General features: G+C 35.9%; 1 protein-coding gene across 1 annotated transcript in view; it reads right to left on the reverse strand.

The window, feature by feature from the left end:
• The window catches only part of GUCY1A2 (guanylate cyclase 1 soluble subunit alpha 2), a 382,047-nt gene that overhangs the window by 80,628 nt on the left and 280,860 nt on the right, over positions 1-20,559 (reverse strand). Inside the window, exon 6 of the mRNA XM_007457361.1 lies at positions 16,594-16,737. Within this exon, the coding sequence (XP_007457423.1) occupies positions 16,594-16,737 (144 nt within the window). The remainder of the gene's footprint in view (positions 1-16,593; positions 16,738-20,559) is intronic.

Raw genomic sequence — 20,559 nt, forward strand, 5'->3', positions numbered from 1 at the left:
CCCTACAGGAGGGTAACATCATTCTAGGTCTAAAGTTATTTCTATAATTTTTTATATACAATCTCCAGAACCCAAACAAAAAATAATAATAAATAGACACACAGGAGACAAGTAACATGACTAAATATTAACTGAAAGAACAGTGTAATAGACCACAGAAGCTCTAGAGAATGAATTTATCAAGCAAAGAGTTTAAATTAATTATGGCTGATATATTCAAGGATATAAATAAAAGCAATATAAAAATTTTGTCAGATAAATGGAAATTTTAAAAATAGGTATAGGACTTCCCTCGTGGCACAGTGGTTAGGAATCTGTCTGCCAATGAAGAGGACATGGGTTTGAGCCCTACTCTGGGAAGATCCCACATGCTGTGGGGCAACTGAGCCCATGTACCACAGCTACTGAGCCTGTGCTCTAGAGCCCGTGAGCCACAACTACTGAAGCCCATGTGCCTAGATCCTGTGCTCCACAACAAGAGACACCACCGCAATGAGAAGCCCATGCACCACAACAAAGAGTAGTCCCCACTCACTGCAACTAGAGAAAGCCCATGTGCAGCAATGAAGACCCAACACAGCTAAAAATAAATAAATAAATAAATAAATTTATATTTAAAAACAGCTATAAACTGCTATAATCAACATTAAGTATTAAGTGGATGGGTTTAACAAATGATTTTCATAACCAGCTGAGGTATTAGTGAGTTAGAAGATAGATCTGAAGAGAGTATATAAGACTCAAGCTCTGATAATTAAACAGAGGCAAACTACAGAAGAGAATCTGTTATAATCTTATCTACTGGTAAACTCTTAGTGAAAAAATAATTTAAACATAATTCTTTTTTAAAAACACAAACACATTTCTAGTACCGAATAAATTCACTATACAGTATAGATCTATTAAAAACATATTTGGCCATAAATTTTACCAGTAGTTTTATGAAGTATTTTTGTGTATTATTGCTACAATAAAACAATGGTTTACTAAAGTTGCCACTATATGCATTATCTAGGATACGAAAAGTAAATTCAAATGTGTCTATTGGATAAACATGAGAAATGAGGGTAACTGAGTTCAGTATCTTAATTGTGAGTTCATAAAATGCCTAGGTAGTTCTTTCTGACCCCATAGGTTTTTCTACTTAGATATAAATTCTAGAGGTAGAACATTTCAAATGAGTATACACACTTCAAGATGAAAAGTACTAATTATAATTGTATAAACAAACAACTATCAAAGAATCATAGAGAATTAATCAGGTTATCAAATAATTAGATTTTCTTTTTTCTAAATACAATCTCGGGCTGTAATCTCATGGGGTTAACTATTGCAATATTTGCAAAGAGAAAATCCCTCCAAATATTAAAATAACAATATCAGGTTTTCTTTGCAAATAACAACTATTTAAAAATTAATTGCAGAATAATTATTTCATCATCTCAAAAAATCCTATAAGCTCATTAGAAGGCTAAACTGAAGCTTGAGAAGCTAGAATTTAATGTATTACAGTACACATAAATTGTAAATTAATATTCCTGCCTTTAGGCTAGGCAGTTAGAAGAAATTCATAGCATTTCCCTGATTTGCAATTGAGATTGTTAACCACATTAGTATTGAAACATGATTACACATTGTTTTTAACTCTATTTTACAATCATTCTATAATTTCCTCTTTATATAAAATGCACTCTTTGAACAAATAAAGAGAATTTGAATTTGTATGCCTATTAATGATACTCAACAAATATTTTTTTTAAACTGAGGTCCAAAAGTAAAACTTAGATATTTGGACACATTAACTCAAACTTCTTCAAAACCCTTAAATCATGAAAATGCTACTTGTCTTTCTAATATATGTTTAATCACATTCTCTAGTCAGTCCTCAACCCAGCTTCTCTTTCTCAAAGAGTATTTAAACTATTAGTAAAAGTTAAGACTTTCAGCACTAAAAACTCTCTTCAAAATACTTCGGTAAGATTAGGTTCACAAAATTAAAGAACAGCAGAAAATTATACAATTTTCTAGTGAAATCACAGTATAAGTACCTCAAGCAAAAAGGAGAGAATATAAATCTGATATTACTTTTCTTGAATTGTCGATTGTTTAAGGTATATGAAAATCAGGTATCCTATAGGGTGGGGAAAAAATAGGCATCTTGCTGGCATTTCCATATACTCAGCCAGTAAAATCAACATTGTATTGATAAAATATTTAAAATCTAGTCACTATTTTTAAAAACAGTCTTAATTAAAGCCTCTTTGGGCTGATTTTTCAAAATTTATTATGTAAATAGACCATATTTCTGTATGCTTTTTAGATCGAACTAGTTAGATAGAACTTTTTAGATAGAACCAGTCTAGAACTAGCCTCTGAGTTTCATTAGAGTACTTATAGAAAAAAAATTTGCTTGAGTATTTTAAACCGAATAAGTAAAATGCTATATTCTCTGGTAATTTTTATTTATTTAATTTTATTTATTATTAATTTCATTAATTTATTTGTTTATTTATTTATTTATTTATTTATTTATTTATTTATTTTGGCTGTGTTGGGTCTTCGTTGTTGAGCGCAGGCTTTCTCTAGTTGCGGTGAGCGGGGGCTACTATTTGTTGTGGTGTGCAGAATTCTCATTGTGGTGGCTTCTCTTGTTGTGGAGCACAGGCTCTAGAAGCACAGGCATCAGTAGCTGTGGCATGTGCGCTTAGTAGTTGTGGCTCACAGGCTCTACAGCACAGGCTCAGTCGTTTTGGCATACGGTCTTATTTGCTCCATGGCATGTGAGATCTTCCTGGACCAGCGATCAAACCCATGTCCCCTGCATTGGCAGGCAGATTCTTTTTTAATAAATTTTATTTATTTATTTATTTATTTATTTATTTATTTATTTATTTATTTATTTATTATTTTTTTGCATTATGCTGGCCTCTCACTGTTGTGGCCTCTCCCGTTGCGGAGAACAGGCTCCGGACGCACTGGCTCAGCGGCCATGGCTCACGGGCCCAGTCGCTCCACGGCACGTGGGATCCTTCTGGATTGGGGCACAAACCCACATCCCCCACATTGGCAGGTGGACTCTCAACCACTGCGCCACCAGGGAAGCCCTAAATTTATTTTTTATTTATTCATTTTTGGCTGCTTTAGGTCTTCGTTGCTGCGCACGGGCTTTCTCTAGTTGCAGAGAGCCGGGGCTACTCCTCACTGCGGTGCACAGGCTTCTCATTGCGGTGGCTTCTCTTATTGTGGAGCACAGGCTCTAGACGTGTGGGCTTCAGTAGCTGTGGCACGTGAGCTCAGTAGTTGTGGCTCATGGGCTCTAAAGTGCAGGCTCAGTAGTTGTGAAGCACAGGCTTAGTTGCTCCATGGCATGTGGGATCTTCCCAGACCAGGGCTCGAACCCATGTCCCCTGCATTGGCAGGCAGATTCCCAACCATTGTGCCACCAGGTAAGTTCTGGCAGGTGGATTCTTAACCTTTGTTCCACCAGTGAAGTACTCTAGTAATTTTTAAAATTAAAAAGTTTAACCTAGTCAATTTTACAGTTAATGATTCAAGGACATTATCGACCATTTGCAAGGAATTATAATTGATAATTCAGGTTCCTGTTTCCCATCATGACAGGTGCCTCATAGGTTTATAAAACCATATAAAATTAGTAATTTGTTTTTCAAAATTTGAGAGGTTTGGGGGAGTTTTCCTTTGTTTTCAGAAATTATTGCAAGTCAAATAAGTTAAATATTAAAAAGCCTAAAAACTTAGTTTGAAGTAAACAATCAACTGATCACATATCAACTCTACTGTAACAACCAAGCATGTTTAATGAAAGATTCTTTCAATAAGTTTAGAAACATTCCCATGGTAACAAGTTAGAAGCCAATTGAAAACCAAATTAAGATGCCAAAAAAAAAAATTCGAAACTTTGCAAATAATATAAATTAGTAATGAAGCTAAAATTATTAAGGTGATTTTATTATTTTGAATTCTCTTTCTGCATTCTTATTAAATCTTTATTGATATTTCCTCTTCTGATATGATAAAAGTAATTAATAAGCCAGAGCCAATGTTATATTCCACAAATGAAAATATGGATGAGCACATTGTAAAAAAACAATTCCCTGGTTTTGTTCTATGGTAATTTAAGTTTGCTTTGACAATGCTGAATCAATATAAACATTATATCTCCTATAAAAGAAAATCCAACGTAGAAAAATAATCCCAAATGATAAGTCTGCTCAGCTGGTAGCCTTGAAAATTTAAGAAGTGATATGAATTCCATCTGGAATGTGTATTTTTGCAGTTTGCTTCAGACTTGAGACAGCATTCCTTTTGGTTTTTTTCCTGGCAGTTGTAGGAGTGTCATTCACACACTTGAGTAATTCAATAATTATGTCCTAGGGAACTTAAACTTATATTTAAAAAAAATTTTATTGTCCCTTGCTTTCCTGTTTTCACCACTGGTGGGAGTGGCTTGAAAACTCTCTCTCCATGTTTTTAAATTTTCAAATGTAAACATATATGTGCACATTAAATAATAGTAATAAAATTAATAATTTTTCACTATAATCCCTATGTGCACCTTCCCTATTACATGCTCCCTCATCCCATCATTGCTTTACTTTCTCTTACAGAAAGCAACATCTTGAATTTTGTATTGATCATTCCTTACTTTCCACTTTCTCCTTCAAGGTAGGTATTTCAAAATAGCATTATTTTTTCAATTTTTCTAGTTTTGAAATTTAATTAAATGGAATAATTCTACAGAATTGCTCCATGACTTGCTTCTTTTAGTGCTATATTGTTTTTGACATCCATCCATTTGATGTTCATTTCCTGAAGTAATTCATTTTCCTAGCTGTATGGTATACTGAGGTATAAATGTATCACAGTTTATACATTCTATTATTAAATGGATATTTAAGTTATCTCCAGTTTGAGGCTATTATGAAAGTATTTCTATGAATAATCTTGTGTGTGACTTCTGCTACACATGCACAACTACTTCCCTGGAGCAAACATTTAGGAGAGGGCTTACTGGGTTGTAAGAAAGGCACAAGTTAAATTTTACTAGTTAATGCCAAGTAAATTGTACCATTTATACTCCCACCAACTCTGTGTGAGATTTCTTGCTACTCTAACTCAGCAACAGTGTCACTGTCAGACTTTCAAAGTTGTGCCAAACTAGTAGGTGGGAAAACTTTATCATAGTGTTATTAATATATCTAATCTGAATACTGATGAGGTTAACCACTGACATTTTTATTGGTTATATGTATTGCAAAATATTCTCCTAGTTTGTGGTTGACTTTTTATTCTCTTTAGGTGTTCTTTGACAACAGAAAAGTTTTAATTTTAATGTAGTAAAATTTATCCACATTTTCCTTTATGGTTTCCTTTATGGTTTTTCCTTTAAAGTTTTTGACCTGCTTAGTATCCAAAAAATTCTTCCCTACTCTAAGTCAAATTTCTAATTATATCATATTGCATGCAAATGTCAAATCATTATGTAGTACACCTGAAACTAACATATTGTATGTGAATTATATTTCAAAAAAATCAATAAATAAAGAACACTGAGTTGTTTTTTAAAATTTCTAATTATAAATTTATAATTATATTCTGTAGCCTATAATATTTACCCACATGCAACTGACTTATGTGCAGACACATGAAGTGCAGTTATATATATTTTTTACATGGATAACCAATTGGCCCCCAAACATTTATTGAATAGCCCATTATTTCCCCATTGATGAATGTCACCTCTGTCATTTATCAAGTTCTCTTTTTCTCTCAAGTACTGCAGTCTCATTAAGATATGTTTAGTTTTGTTAAAAACTTTTGCACAACAAAGGAAACCATGGACAAAATGAAAAGACAACCTACTGAATGGGAGAAAATATTTACAAGTAATAAGATTGATAAGCAGTTAATATATAAAATATATAAACAAAATATATAAACAGCTCATACAACTCAATGTCAAAAAAATAAGCAACCTAATTAAAAAAAGTGCAGAAGACCCAAACAGATATTTTTCCAAAGAAGATATACAGATGACCAACAGGCACATGAAAAGATGCCCAACATCCCTAGACACGAGAAAAATGCAAGTTACAACTGCAATGAGATATTACTTCACACCTGTCAGAATGGCTATCATCAAAAAGACCACAATAACAAATGTTGGAGAGTATGTGGAGAAAAGGGAACTCTCGTATAGTGTTGATGGAAATGTGAATTTGTGTAGTTACTGTGCAAAACAGTTTGGAGTGTCCTCAAAAAACTAAAAATAGAACTAACACATGATCCAGCAATTCCACTCCTGGGTATATAGTTGAAGAAAACAAAAACCCTTATTTGAAAAGATACGTGCATCCCAATGTTCATGGCAGCGTTACTTACAATTGCCAAGATATGGAAGCATTCTAAGTGTTCATCAACAGATGAATGGATAAAGAAGATGTGATTATATATATATATATATACTACAGAATACTACTCAGACATAAAAATGAATGAAATTTTGCCATTTGCTACAACATGGATGGACCTGGAGGATATTATACTTAGTGATATGAGTCAGACAAAGACAAATACTGTATGTTATCACTTATATGTGGAATCTAAAAAAATAAAGCAAACTAATGAATATAACAAAAAAGAAACAGACTCACAGATATAGAAAACAAACTACTGGTTACCAGTGGGGAGAAGGAAGAAAGGAGGGGCAAGATAGGGGTAAGGGATTAAGAAGTACAAATTATTATGTATAAAATAAATAAGATATAAGGATATATTTCACAGCACAGGGGATATAGCCAATATCTTATAATAACTATAAATTGAGTATAATCTATAAAAATTTTGAATCACCATGTCATACACCTGAAACTAATATAATATTGTAAATCAACTATACCTCAAATATGTACCATTATATAAATCACAGATGTATTATGGAATTAAATACAAATGATGTGAAACACAAAAAATAAATTAAAATGGAATTATTTAAAAAAATAAAAAAGACTTTAATGTACTTAATGTAAAAAAAAGATACTTTTGGATTCCTATGATTTCTCTTCCGTAGAATTCTTTAGGATTACTGTGTCTGAGAACTGATTAGTGTCTTTTAATAATTCCAGAAAAAAAATAATTTTTTGTGCATTCCCTCTATTATCTTTATGTGGAGATAATTCCAACTGAATGTATAAAGTCTCCTACATATTTTACATTCTTTTATTCATATTTCCCCAGTTTTAATTCTCTGGACTTATTTACAGGAACTTTTTCAGCTGTATCTAATATTCTTCTAAACTCATCCACTGCAAGCTTTTTTGTTTTGCTTTGCTTGATTTTTGGTTTTTGTTTGTTTCTTTTGGTATTCTGTTGATTGCTTAGAAATTCTCTGGGTTCATTTTCAAACCTAGTTGTTCCACCCTTGTTCTTTTTTTTTTTTTTTTTTTAAATTGGGGTATAATTGCTTTACAATGTTGTGTTAGTTTCTGCTGTACAACAAAGTGAATCAGCTATATTTATACATATATTGCCTCCCTCTTGGACCCCCCTCCCACTCCCCCACCCGCCCCATCCACCCATCTAGGTCATCACAGCACACCAAGCTGAGCTTTCTGTGCTATACAGCAGGCTCCCACTAGATATATATTTTACACACGGTAGTGAAGCTTCTCTTTTATTTCTTTAATTATTTTAAGCATTGTCATTTTGATTCTGTGCTAAATAATTTTGATATTTGACAACTCCAGATCTGTTTTTCTCATCTCCTGTTTCTACTGGTTCTTAACCCATAGTACTTCATTTTCCTGTGTGAGTGTGTGATTTTTTTCCCTTTGTTTTATTTTGTTTTGTTTTTAGTATTAGGCAGTCATTTTTCAGAGAACTTTATCTGTGGAAATTCTTTGAAGAGGGAATTGAAGTTGACTTCCTTTTTTTTTTTTGCAGTACACGGGCCTCTCACTGTTGGGGCCTCTCCTGTTGTGGAGCACAGGCTCCAGACACACAGGCTCAGCAGCCATGGCTCACGGGCCTAGCTGCTCCGCAGCATGTGGGATCTTCCCGGACCGGGGCATGAACCTGTGTCCCCTGCATTGGCAGGTAGACTCTCAACAACTGTGCCACCAGGTGAGCCTGAAGTTGACTTTCTTCATGGAGGGATAGTGTTTCCAATTATCACTGTTAATGACAGAGCACTTAAATTCACCACTCAAATTTTGTTCTATCTATATATATAATGTGATTGACACATTTCTCTCTTTCCTGACATCAGTGATAGGCTTAGTAACTTTCAAAAAGCTACTATTTCTAAACTATTTAACACTACATTTTAATCAGAAGGGTCAGTCAGAGTATCTACTTTGTCATATTGCCAAACTAGGAATATATTCACATTTTGAGGCTTTTTTCTGTATTTTTCAACCCATGGTTGATGAACTGTTACAAAAAGTCGGCCTTGAATTCAAGGTCACTTTGCCAAATAGAAGATTTTTGTTTATAAGAATTCATAGTAAAAACATTTTTGGGATCTATCAGGTGCTTTCAGAAATATAGCTAGGTGACCTCATCCATTCTCAGAGGTAGATCCCAGATTGCAGACAGCTATCAGTACCAAAAAGAGTACAATACATGAGGAGCTACATTTTCCACAGTTTCTGATGTTTCCTCAGTCTTGGGCTCCAACCTTCAAGTTCTGACACATAGAAAAATATTTCAGAAGTAACACTGAAGGGGACGAGGGGAAAATGATGGAAGAGTAAGACGTGGAGATCACATTTCTCCCCACAGATACACCAGAAATACATCTACACGTGGGACAACTCCTACAGAACACCTACTGAACGCTGGCAGAAGACCTCAGACCTCCCAAAAGGCAAGAAACGCCCCATGTACCTATGTAGGGCAAAAGAAAAAAGAATAAACAGAGACAAAAGGACAGGGACAGGACCTGCACCAGTGGGAGGGAGCTGTGAAGGAGGAAAGGTTTCCACACACTAGGAAGCCCCTTCACAGGCTGAGACTGAGGGTGGCAGAGGTGGGAGCTTTGGAGCCATGGAGGAGAGCGCAGCAACAGGGGTGCGGAGAGCAAAGCTGAGAGATTCTCACACAGAGTATCAGTGCCGACCAGCACTCACCAGCCTGAGAGGCTTGTCTTCTCACCCGCTGGGGTGGGAGGGTCTGGGAACTGAGGCTTGGGCTTCAGTAGGAGCATAGGGAGAGGATTGGGGTTGGCGGTGTAAACAAAGCCTGCAGGGGGTTAGTGTACCACAGCTAGCCAGGAGGGAGTCCGAGGAAAAGTCTGGACCTGCTGAAGAGGGAAGAGATTTTCTTCCCTCTTTGTTTCCTGGTGCATGAGGAGAGGGGATTAAGAGCACTGCTTAAAGGAGCTCGAGAGATGGGCGTGAGCTGTGGCTAAAAGTGCGGACCCCAGAGATGGGCATGAGATGCTAAGGGTGCTGCTGCTGCCACCAAGAAGTCGGTGTGCAAGCACAGGTCACTATCCACACACCACTTCTGGGGGGCCTGTGCAGCCCACCACTGCCACGGTCCCAGGATCCAGGGACAACTTCCCCGTGAGAACGCATGGCGCGCCTCAGGCTGGGGCAACGTCATGCCGGCCGTCACAGGCACGCCTGGCACTCCATACCCCTCTCTCCACCTGGCCTGAGTGAGCCAGAGTCCCCGAAGCAGCTGCTCCTTTAACCCCATCCTGTCTGAGCGAATAACAAATGCCCTCCGGCAACCTACACGCAGAGGCAGGGCCAAATCCAAAGCTGAGCCCCGGGAGCTGTGAGAACAAAGAAGAGAAAGGGAAATCTCTCCCAGCAGCCTCAGAAGCAGTGGATTAAATCTCCACAATCAACTTGATGTACCCTGCATCTGTGGAATACATGAATAGACAACGATGCATCCCAAATTGAGGAGGTGGACTTTGAGAGCAAGATTTATGAATTTTTCCCCTTTTCCTCTTTTTGTGAGTGTGTATGAGTATGCTTCTGTGTGATATTTTTTCTGTATAGCTTTGCTTCCATCATTTGTCCTAGGGTTCTATCTGTCCATTATTTTTTTCTTAATAATTATTTTTTATTTTAATAACTTTATTTTATCTTACTTTATTTTATTTTACTTTACCTTCTTTCTTTCTTTCCTTCTTCCTTCCTTCCTTTCTTTCTTTCTTTCTTCCTTTTTTTCTTTCCTTCTTTCTTTCTTTCTTTCTTTCCTTCCTTCCTTCCTTCCCTCCTATAGACAACGAATCATCCCAAATTGAGGAGGGTGGACTTTGAGAGCAAGATTTATGATTTTTCCCCCTCTTCCTCTTTTTGTGACTGTCTATGTGTATGCTTCTGTGTGAGATTTTGTCTGTATAGCTTTTTATCTTACTTTATTTTATTTTACTTTATCTTCTTTCTTTCTTTTTTTCCTTCCTTCCCTCCTTCCTTTCTTCCTTCCTCCATCCCTCCCTCCATCCTTTCTTTCTTTCTTTCTACTTCTACTAATTCTTTCTTTCTAATATTTCTCCCTTTTATTCTGAGCCATGTGGATGAAAGGCTCTTAGTGCTGCAGGCAGGAGTCAGTGCTGTGCATCTGAGGTGGGAGAGCCAACTTCAGGACAATGGTCCCCAAGAGACCTCCCAGCTTCGCATAATATCAAATGGTGAAAATCTCCCAGAGATCTCCATCTCAACACCAGCACCCAGATTCACTCAACGACCAGCAAGCTACACTGCTGGACACCCTATGACAAACACTAGCAAGACAGGAACACAACCCCACCTACGAGCAGATAGGCTGCCTAAAATCATAATAAGTCCATAGACACACCAAAGCACACCACCAGACGTGGACCTGCCCACCAGAAAGACAAGATTCAGCCTCATCCACAGGAACACAGGCACTAGTCCCCTCCACCAGGAAGCCTACACAACCCACTGAACCAACCTTAGCCACTGGGGACAGACACCAAAAATAACGGGAAATACGAACCTGCAGACTGAAAAAAGGAGTCCCCAAACAGAGTCAAATAAGCAAAATGAGAAGACAGAAAAACACACAGCAGATGAAGAAGCAAGATAAAACCCACCACACCTAACAAATGAAGAGGAAATAGGCAGTCTACCTGAAAAAGAATTCAGAATAATGATAGTAAGGATGATCCAAAAGCTTGGAAATAGAATAGACAAAATGCAAGAAGCATTTAACAAGGACCTAGAAGAACTAAAGATGAAACAAGGAATGATGAACAACACAATAAATGAAATTAAAAATACTCCAGATGGGATCAATAGCAGAATAACTGAGGCAGAAGAAAGGATAAGTGACCTGGAAGATAAAAGAGTGGAAATTACTACTGCAGAGCAGAATAAAGAAAAAAGAATGAAAAGAACTGAGGACAGTCTCAGAGACCTCTGGGACAACATTAAATGCACCAACATTCGAATTATAGGGGTTCCTGAAGAAGAGGAGAAAAAGAAAGGGACCGAGAAAATATTTGAAGAGATTATAGTTGAAAATTTCCTTAAAATGGGAAAGGAAATAGTTAATCAAGTCCAGAAAGCACAGAGTCCCATACAGGATAAATCCAAGGAGAAATACACCAAGACACATATTAATCAAACTGTCAAAAATTAAATACAAAGAAAACATATTAAAAGCAGCAAGAGAAAAACAACAAATAACACACAAGGGAATCCCCATAAGGTTAACAGCTGAACTTTTAGCAGAAACTCTGCAAGCCAGAAGGGACTCGCAAGGCATATTTAAGGTGATGAAGGAGAAGAACCTGCAACCAAGATTACTCTACCCAGCAAGGATCTCATTCAGATTTGATGAAGAAATTAAAACCTTTACAGAGAAGCAAAAGCTGAGAGAGTTCAGCACCACCAAACCAGCTTTACAACAAATAGTAAAGGACAATCTCTAGGCAAGAAACACAAGAGAAGGAAAAGATCTACAATAATGAACTGAAAACAATTAAGTAAATGGGAATAAGAACATACATATAGATAATTACCTTAAATATAAATGGACTAAATGCTCCCACCAAAAGACACAGATTGGCTGAATAGATACAAAAACAAGAACCATATATATGCTGTCTACAAGAGACCCACTTCAGACCTAGAGACATATACAGACTGAAAGTAAGGGGATGGAAAAAGATATTCCATGCAAACGGAAACCAAAGGAAGCTGGAGTAGCAATTCTCACATCAGACAAAATAGACATTAAAATAAAGACTATTAGAAGAGACAAAGAAGGACACTACATAATGATCAAGGGATCGGTCCAAGAAAAAGATATAACAGTTGTAAATATTTATGCACCCAACATAGGAGCACCTCAATACATAAGGCAAATCCTAACAGCCATAAAAGGGGAAATCGACAGTAACACATTCATAGTAGGGGACTTTAACACCCCACTTTCACCAATGGACAGATCATCCAAAATGAAAATAAATAAGGAAACACAAGCTTTAAATGATACATTAAACAAGATGGACCTAATTGATATTTATAGGACATTCCATCCAAAAACAACAGAATACACATTTTTCTCAAGTGCTCAAGGAACATTCTGCAGGATAGATCATATCTTGGGTCACAAATGAAGCCTTGGTAAATTTAAGAAAATTGAAATTGTATCAAGTTTCTTTTCTGACCACAATGTTATGAGACTAGATATCAATTACAGGAAAAGATCTGTAAAAAATACAAGCATATGGAGGCTAAACAATACACTACTTAATAACAAAGTGATTACTGAAGAAATAAAAGAGGAAATAAAAAATACCTAGAAACAAATGACAATGGATACAAGACGACCCAAAACCTATGGGATACAGCAAAAGCAGTTCTAAGAGGGAAGTTTATAGCAATACAATCCTACCTTAAGAAACAGGAAACATCTAGAAATAACAACCTAACCTTGCACCTAAAGCAATTAGAGAAAGAAGAACAAAAAACCCCCAAAGTAAGCAGAAGGAAAGAAATCATAAAAATCAGATGAGAAATAAATGAAAAAGAAATGAAGGAAATGATAGTAAAGATCAATAAAACTAAAAGCTGGTTCTTTGAGAAGATAAACAAAATTGATAAACCATTAGCAGACTCATCAAGAAAAAAAGGGAGAAGACTCAAATCAGTAGAATTAGAAATGAAAAAGGAAAAGTAAAAACTGACACTGCAGAAATACAAAAGATCATGAGAGATTACTACAAGCAACTCTATGCCAATAAAATGGACAACCTGGAAGGAACGTACAAATTCTTAGAAATGCACAACCTGCCAAGACTGAATCAGGAAGAAACAGAAAATATGAACAGATCAATCACAAGCACTGAAATTGAAACTGTGATTAAAAATCTTCCAACAAACAAAAGCCCAGGACCAGATGGCTTCACAGGCGAATTTTATCAAACATTTAGAGAAGAGCTAACACCTCTCCTTCTCAAACTCTTCCAAAATATAGCAGAGGGAGGAACACTCCCAAACTCATTCTATGAGGCCACCATCACCTTGATACCAAAACCAGACAAGGATGTCACAAAGAAAGAAAACTACAGGCCAATATCACTGATGAACATAGATGCAAAAATCCTCAACAAAATACTAGCAAACAGAATCCAACAACACATTAAAAGGATCACACACCATGATCAAGTGGGGTTTATTCCAGGAATGCAAGGATTCTTCAATATATGCAAATCAATCACGTGATAAACCATATTAACAAATTGAAGGAGAAAAAACATATGATCATCTCAATAGATGTAGAGCCGACAAAATTCAACACTCATTTATGATAAAAACCCTGCAGAAAGTAGGCATACAGGGAACTTTCCTCCACGTAATAAAGGCCATATATGAGAAACCCACAGCGAACATCGTCCTCTATGGTGAAAAACTGAAAGCATTTCCACTAAGTTCAGGAACAAGACAAGTTTGCCCACTCTCACCGCTCTTATTCAACAAAGTTTTGGAAGTTTTAGCCACAGCAAACAGAGAAGAAAGGGAAATAAAAGGAATCCAAATCAGAAAAGAAGAAGTAAATTGTCACTGTTTGCAAATGACATGAAACTATACATAGAGGATCCTAAAGATGCTACCAGAAAACTACTACAGCTAATCAATGAATTTGGTAAGTAGCAGGATACAAAATTAATGCACAGAAATCTCTGACATTCCTTTGTACTAATGATGAAAAATCTGAAAGTGAAATCAAGAAAACACTCCCATTTACAACTGCAACAAAAAGAATAAAATATCTAGGAATAAACCTACCTAAGGAGACAAAAGACTGGTATGCAGAAAATTATAAGACACTGATTAAAGAAATTAAAGATGATACAAATAGATGGAGAGATATCCCATGCTCTTGGATTGGAAGAATCAACATTGTGAAAATGACTCTACTACCCAAAGCAATCTACATATTCAATGCAATCCCTATCAAGCTACCCCTGGCATTTTTAACAGAACTAAAACAAAAAATTTCACAATTTGTATGGAAACAAAAGACCCCGAATAGAAAAAGTAATCTTGAGAACGAAAATCAGAGCTGGAGGAATCAGGCTCCCTGACTTCAGACTATACTACAAAGCTACAGTAATCAAGACAGTATGGTACTGGTACAAAAACAGAAAGATAGATCAATGGAACAAGAGAGAAAGCCCAGAGATAAACCCATGCACATATGGTCACCTTATGTTTGATAAAGGAGGCAGGAATGTACAGTGGAGAAAGGACAGCCTCTTCAGTAAGTGGTGCTGGGGAAACTGGACAGGTACATGTGAAAGTATGAGATTAGATCACTCCCTAACACCGTACACAAAAATAAACTCAAAATGGATTAAAGACCTAAATGTATGGCCAGAAACTATCAAACTCTTAGAGGAAAACATAGGCAGAACACTCTATGACATAAGTCACAGCAAGATCCTTTTTGACCCACCTCCTAGAGAAATGGAAATAAAAATAAACAGATGGGACCTAATGAAACTTCAAAGGTTTCGCACAGCAAAGGAAACCATAAACAAGGCAAAATGACAACCATCAGAATGGGAGAAAATATTTGCAAATGAAGCAACTGACAAAGGATTAATATCCAAAATTTATAAGCAGCTCAATAACAAAAAAACAAACAACCCAATCCAAATATGGGCAGAAGACCTAAATAGACATTTCTCCAAAGAAGATATATAGACTGCCGAGAAACACATGAAAGAATGCTCAACATCATTAATCATTAGAGAAATGCAAATCAAAACTACAATGAGTTATCATCTCACACCAGTCAGAATGGCCATCATCAAAAAATCTGGAAACAATAAATGCTGGAGAGGGTGTGGAGAAAAGGGAACTCTCTTGCACTGCTGGTGGGAATGTGAATTGGTACAGTCACTATGGAGAACAGTATGGAGGCTCCTTAAAAAACTACAAATAGAACTACCATATGATTCAGCAATTCCACTACTGGGCATATACCCTGAGAAAACCATAATTCAAAAAGAGTCATACACCAAAATGTTAAATGCAGCTCTATTTACAATAGCCCAGAGATGGAAACAACCTAAGTGTCCATCATCGGATGAATGGATAAAGATGTGGCACATGTATACAATGGAATATTACTCAGCCATAAAAAGAAATGAATTTGAGCTGTTTGTAATGAGGTGCATAGGTCTAGAGTCTGTCACAGAGAGTGAAGTAATTCAGAAAGAGAAAGACCAATATCGTATGCTAACACATATATACGGAATTCAAGAAAAAAAAATGTCATAAAGAACCTAGGGTTAACACAGGAATAAAGACACAGACCTAGTAGAGAATGGACTTGAGGATATGGGGAGGGGGAAGCGTTAGCTGTGACAAAGCAAGAGAAAGGCATGGACATATATACATTACCAAACATAAGGCAGATAGCTAGTGGGAAGCAGCCACTTAGCACAGGGAGTTCAACTCGGTGATTTGTGACCATCTGGAGGGGTGGGATAGGGAGGGTGGGAGGGAGGGGGACACAAGAGGGAAGAGATATGGGAACAAATGTATAACTGATTCACTTTTTTATAAAGCAGAAACTAATACACCATTGTAAAGCAATTATACTCCAATAAAGGTGTAAAAAAGAAAAAAAAAAAGTAACCCTGAGGCCTAAGGCTTCATAAGAACACCTGTACACTATTCATAGGAAGTTGTTCAGGTCCTCAAATTTCTTGCTTCTTATTTCTTGCTCTTCGGATTATCTCTCAGAACTGACTCTCACCATCACTGTTGCTTGGTGTTGGTGAATTGGTCACTGACAGCAGGTTCTTCCTTGGTTTAATCCTTTATCTGTTTTTTTTTTTTTTTTTTTTTTTTTTCCCCATAGTAATTTGTCTTCCACACAACTTTTCCTATTTTGGGTCATATTCCATTTGTTCATTTCCTGGGTTTATGAGTTATCTCTAGTAATCCCTCCTTCCTGAGCAACTGGCTTATCTAGATCTGTAAATTATAGTATGTAGAATTCAGAAGGGAATTTCTTGCCTCTTCAGTTAAAGGTACATTACTACTCAAACAAAACTGTTGAGAGGCTTACCTGAATTGGTCTTCCATCAGGTGTCAGCACCTCTTCAGAAAGTTCCATCATCTTCAGGGCCATCAGAGCAATGGGTTTAGCATGGCAGAGGCTTTTTCTGTGGAGCCCTGCAGCAACACAGTATGCATCACCTATTGTTTCCACCTGCAGCAGTCAGACAAATCAAATGCAAATGTATGATAATGAGCCAAAGTTGAAATAGATATCTGCAATTACAAATGTTACTGGAAAACATATCATCAAAACATCAATAAATCAAGCAATTAGACAATAAAGTATAATCATAAGTTTGCAAACAGCCAGAGTAAAATACTAACATGTCACCCCAGACCTGTTTGTTCATCAACATTAACACCATAGATGATCATTGAAATCAGAAACAACTAGAATATAAAATAATTATCCCTCACAAAAATAGAATTGTCATTGTTTTGACTGGATATTTTCCAAATAATGACTTTTTACAAAGACACTGTCTCATCTCCTTCAAACCTTCAAGTAGACCTTCACTGGAAAGTAATTTTTTTTTGCAATTTTTCCCAATTACTCCACACGTTTTAGTGTTTATTTTTATTTTTTAATTGAAGTATAGCTGATTTACAATGTTGTGTTAGTTTCAGGTGTCACACTTTTTGATATATCTGTAATTTGTTGTCTAGTCTATTCTTATTTACTCTTAATAATTACAACACATAACACTTCTTGAATTCATACTCTCTACCATTAATTGCATCAACTGCTTTACATGCATTATCTCATTTAATCCTCACAAATATCCTAAATGGAAGAAACTAGTATTGGTTATATTTGAGATGAGAACTTCATGCACAGAAACCCATCCATAATCTTACAATTAAAGAGTTAACAGGCACCGTCAAGAGTTTTTCCAGACCATGTCAGCAACCATTCTGAATGGCTATTGTGATTGTTAAATATTTTCAATTTTTAGCCAGGGTTAAAACTTCCAAAATTACAAAACATAGAACATGGTATAAAAGTTAGGCACAGGGGCTTTCCTGGTGGCGCAGTGGTTGAGAGTCCGCCTGCTGATGCAGGGGACACGGGTTCGTGCCCCGTTCTGGGAGGATCCCACATGCCGCGGAGCGGCTGGGCCCGTGAGCCATGGCCGCAGAGCCTGCGCGTCCGGAGCCTGTGCTCCGCAATGGGAGAGGCCACAACAGTGAGAGGCCCGCGTACCGAAGACTCCAATAAAGATGTTAAAAAACAATAAATAAAACGGACAAAGGAAAAAAAAAAAAAAAAAAAAAAAAGTTAGGCACAACTCATTTCTAGAGGAAAGTTTTCTAATTATCCAAGGTAGATATGGTGATTATGTTCAATAGCTCTAATATTTTAATTAGAGAAAAGTGATGAAATATTGTATTAAATGTCCAATTCCAATATCACTTTTTCTGTGAATCATTCCATGGTCCTTCCATTAGTTCTTAGTAGCAAAACTAATCCTTTCTTCTACTCTGTTTCAACAGCACACCTCTATATTATAACATTCATCATAGATCATAATCAATATGTATCAATATATAATCAATATGTATCCACAGCTACAAAGTGAGCTCTGTAAGAATGGGATCATGTCATTTTAATGTCTCTACTCATAGTGCTCATGATAGTGTCTTAAATATAACTATTTAATAAATAACTGTCAAATGAATAATCAACCATATTTAACTATGATTACAATAACAGTTATTTTAATCAATTGCTCATTTGCCCCATTTATTTTATGAGCACCATGTAGACCTGTGTACCATGTAGATCTGGGTAGGAAAAAATTGCCTCTAAATTACTGGAGTTGCTTCTATCATAAATATAACAAGAATTACAAAATATTCTATTAGTTAAGATTTAACAGCAATAATTAAATTTCATGTGAATGAATCCTAACACTTTAATATTAAAAAGCTTCTCTGCATTAAATTCTGTGAGCACAAATTTAGGGAATGTGAGGACAGCACTTATGAATCTCATGAAACTAGAGATGCCAAAATTATCAATGATTATCTGAATCTTACCAGGAAATATGCATCAAAAATGATTCAAATACACTCAGACCTATCAAGAATTTCCAAATCTTCACTTCAGGACCTGTTATCTGGGGCCAGAAAATGTAAATTAAAATTGTATGGTAAGAACAGAAAGATGATGTAGTGTGAGTCAGCAAAAGTTTTATTCTAAATACTGAAATATACTTCCACCAAAATCTCTCACTGAGGAAGAAAACCAGCAAATAGCAAACATCTGAAATGTGGCCATTTACCATTTCCCCCTAAAAACACAATGTCTTTTGCTAAACCTCATATTTATCTCATACTTTTGTATTTCTCTACAATTAAAACATCTAGAATGTTGTTAGTTATATAATTTGAAACTAACTTCTGATTTTCAAATATTAGAACATATAAGCAGTTTATTATTTGTATAAATTGAATTGCACTCCAGTCACTCTGAACATGCATGTTCCTGGAGCATGATCTTTTCTTGGAGTCTCTATCATTATCAAACTTCTCATCAGTATTATCTCCACTATCATTTCAGTAAAAATTTATTGAATACCACTAAATGTGTATTTCTAGAATTTGTACCACAGGCATATATAAAGATTAGTTAGTTATATGTTGTACTTTCTCCTTAGGTATATATAATGTAATAGTATGGAGAAGATGGACCAATATGTTAACAAATGACAAAGAATTCAAATTAAGTACACAACATAAATATAAGAAATTCACATTAAAATCCATTCCTGTAAGATTACATAACATTTAGTTTCCAAATATTTAAATCCAAACTAGCTACCAGAAACAATAGAATCAAGAGCTAGGTAAGAAATAGACAGCAAAACACCCATAGATTAAGATGTGGAATTTTCACAATTATTCTTAAACACCCAACATAAGAAAAAAGAAATTCTAAAAGATGCTGTTGCCATCATGGCAGGCTAGATTATGCTGCAGTAACAATACAACTTGCAAATCGTAATGCTCTAAAATAGCAAAGGTTTTTTCTGATTCATGTTGCATATTTATGGGGGTTAGGGGATTGGGGTAGAGGAGAGAAACATTGTGCCACATCTCTTCACTCCAGGGACAGTGCTAATAGAATCTCCTCATCTGAAGCTGGTTGCCATGTCAGAAGAAAAGAGGTTCTGTTTATACACTAGCTCTTAAAGCTTCCTCCCATAAGTGACATATATGGCTTTTTCTCATGATTCATTCGTCAAAGCAAGTCACGTGACCATGTTTAACATAAAGGAGACGGGAAAATGCAACCGAACTTGTGCTCAGAGAAGGATCAGAAGTATCTGGTGAATAGTACTAATGAGAACATGAATGAATATGTGATCACTTAGAAATTTTCAAATAGCTAGATGTCTGTAAAGTGCAAGTAATGCATCCTTGAGATGTTTTTCTTTCTTTGTAGATATATTCAGTATCTTAACCTGAAAATCTTGGATGAAACACCTTAGTAATGCAGCTTTCCATTAAAGCTCTATTCTTTTCTCCTCTCCCTTCATCTAAATGTCAGGTCTACACAAATTTAGCAGAATTGAATACATGTGGAAATTTTAGTGGATTCCCTTCAAACTTATGTCAACTTTGCTTCAAAAGGAGCAGGGAAAGTGAAAGCATTATATATCAGTTAAATTTCTTTTGAGGCTGTTTCCTTGAGTTAAAACAAATTTAAATAGGTAGACATTATAAACATATTACCAAAATCTGTCCAAAAAGTTGACTATGATCTGAATTCCTTTATAATTGTCTCAGTGTTTTTTTAATAGACACCATCTAAAATAGTGCATCTCATTTATTTTCAGTATCTCCAACCTGTTCTTAAATGACATTAGATAAAAATAAAGATGACTAAACTAAACTTGGAAATGGAAAAGATAGAGCTTATGCAAATGTCAGAAAAACCTTACATCCTTCTCTGAACATAAAAGAGGAG

This window comes from Lipotes vexillifer, unplaced genomic scaffold (assembly GCF_000442215.2).
Source record: "Lipotes vexillifer unplaced genomic scaffold, Lipotes_vexillifer_v1.1 scaffold825, whole genome shotgun sequence".
Lineage (NCBI taxonomy): Eukaryota > Metazoa > Chordata > Mammalia > Artiodactyla > Lipotidae > Lipotes > Lipotes vexillifer.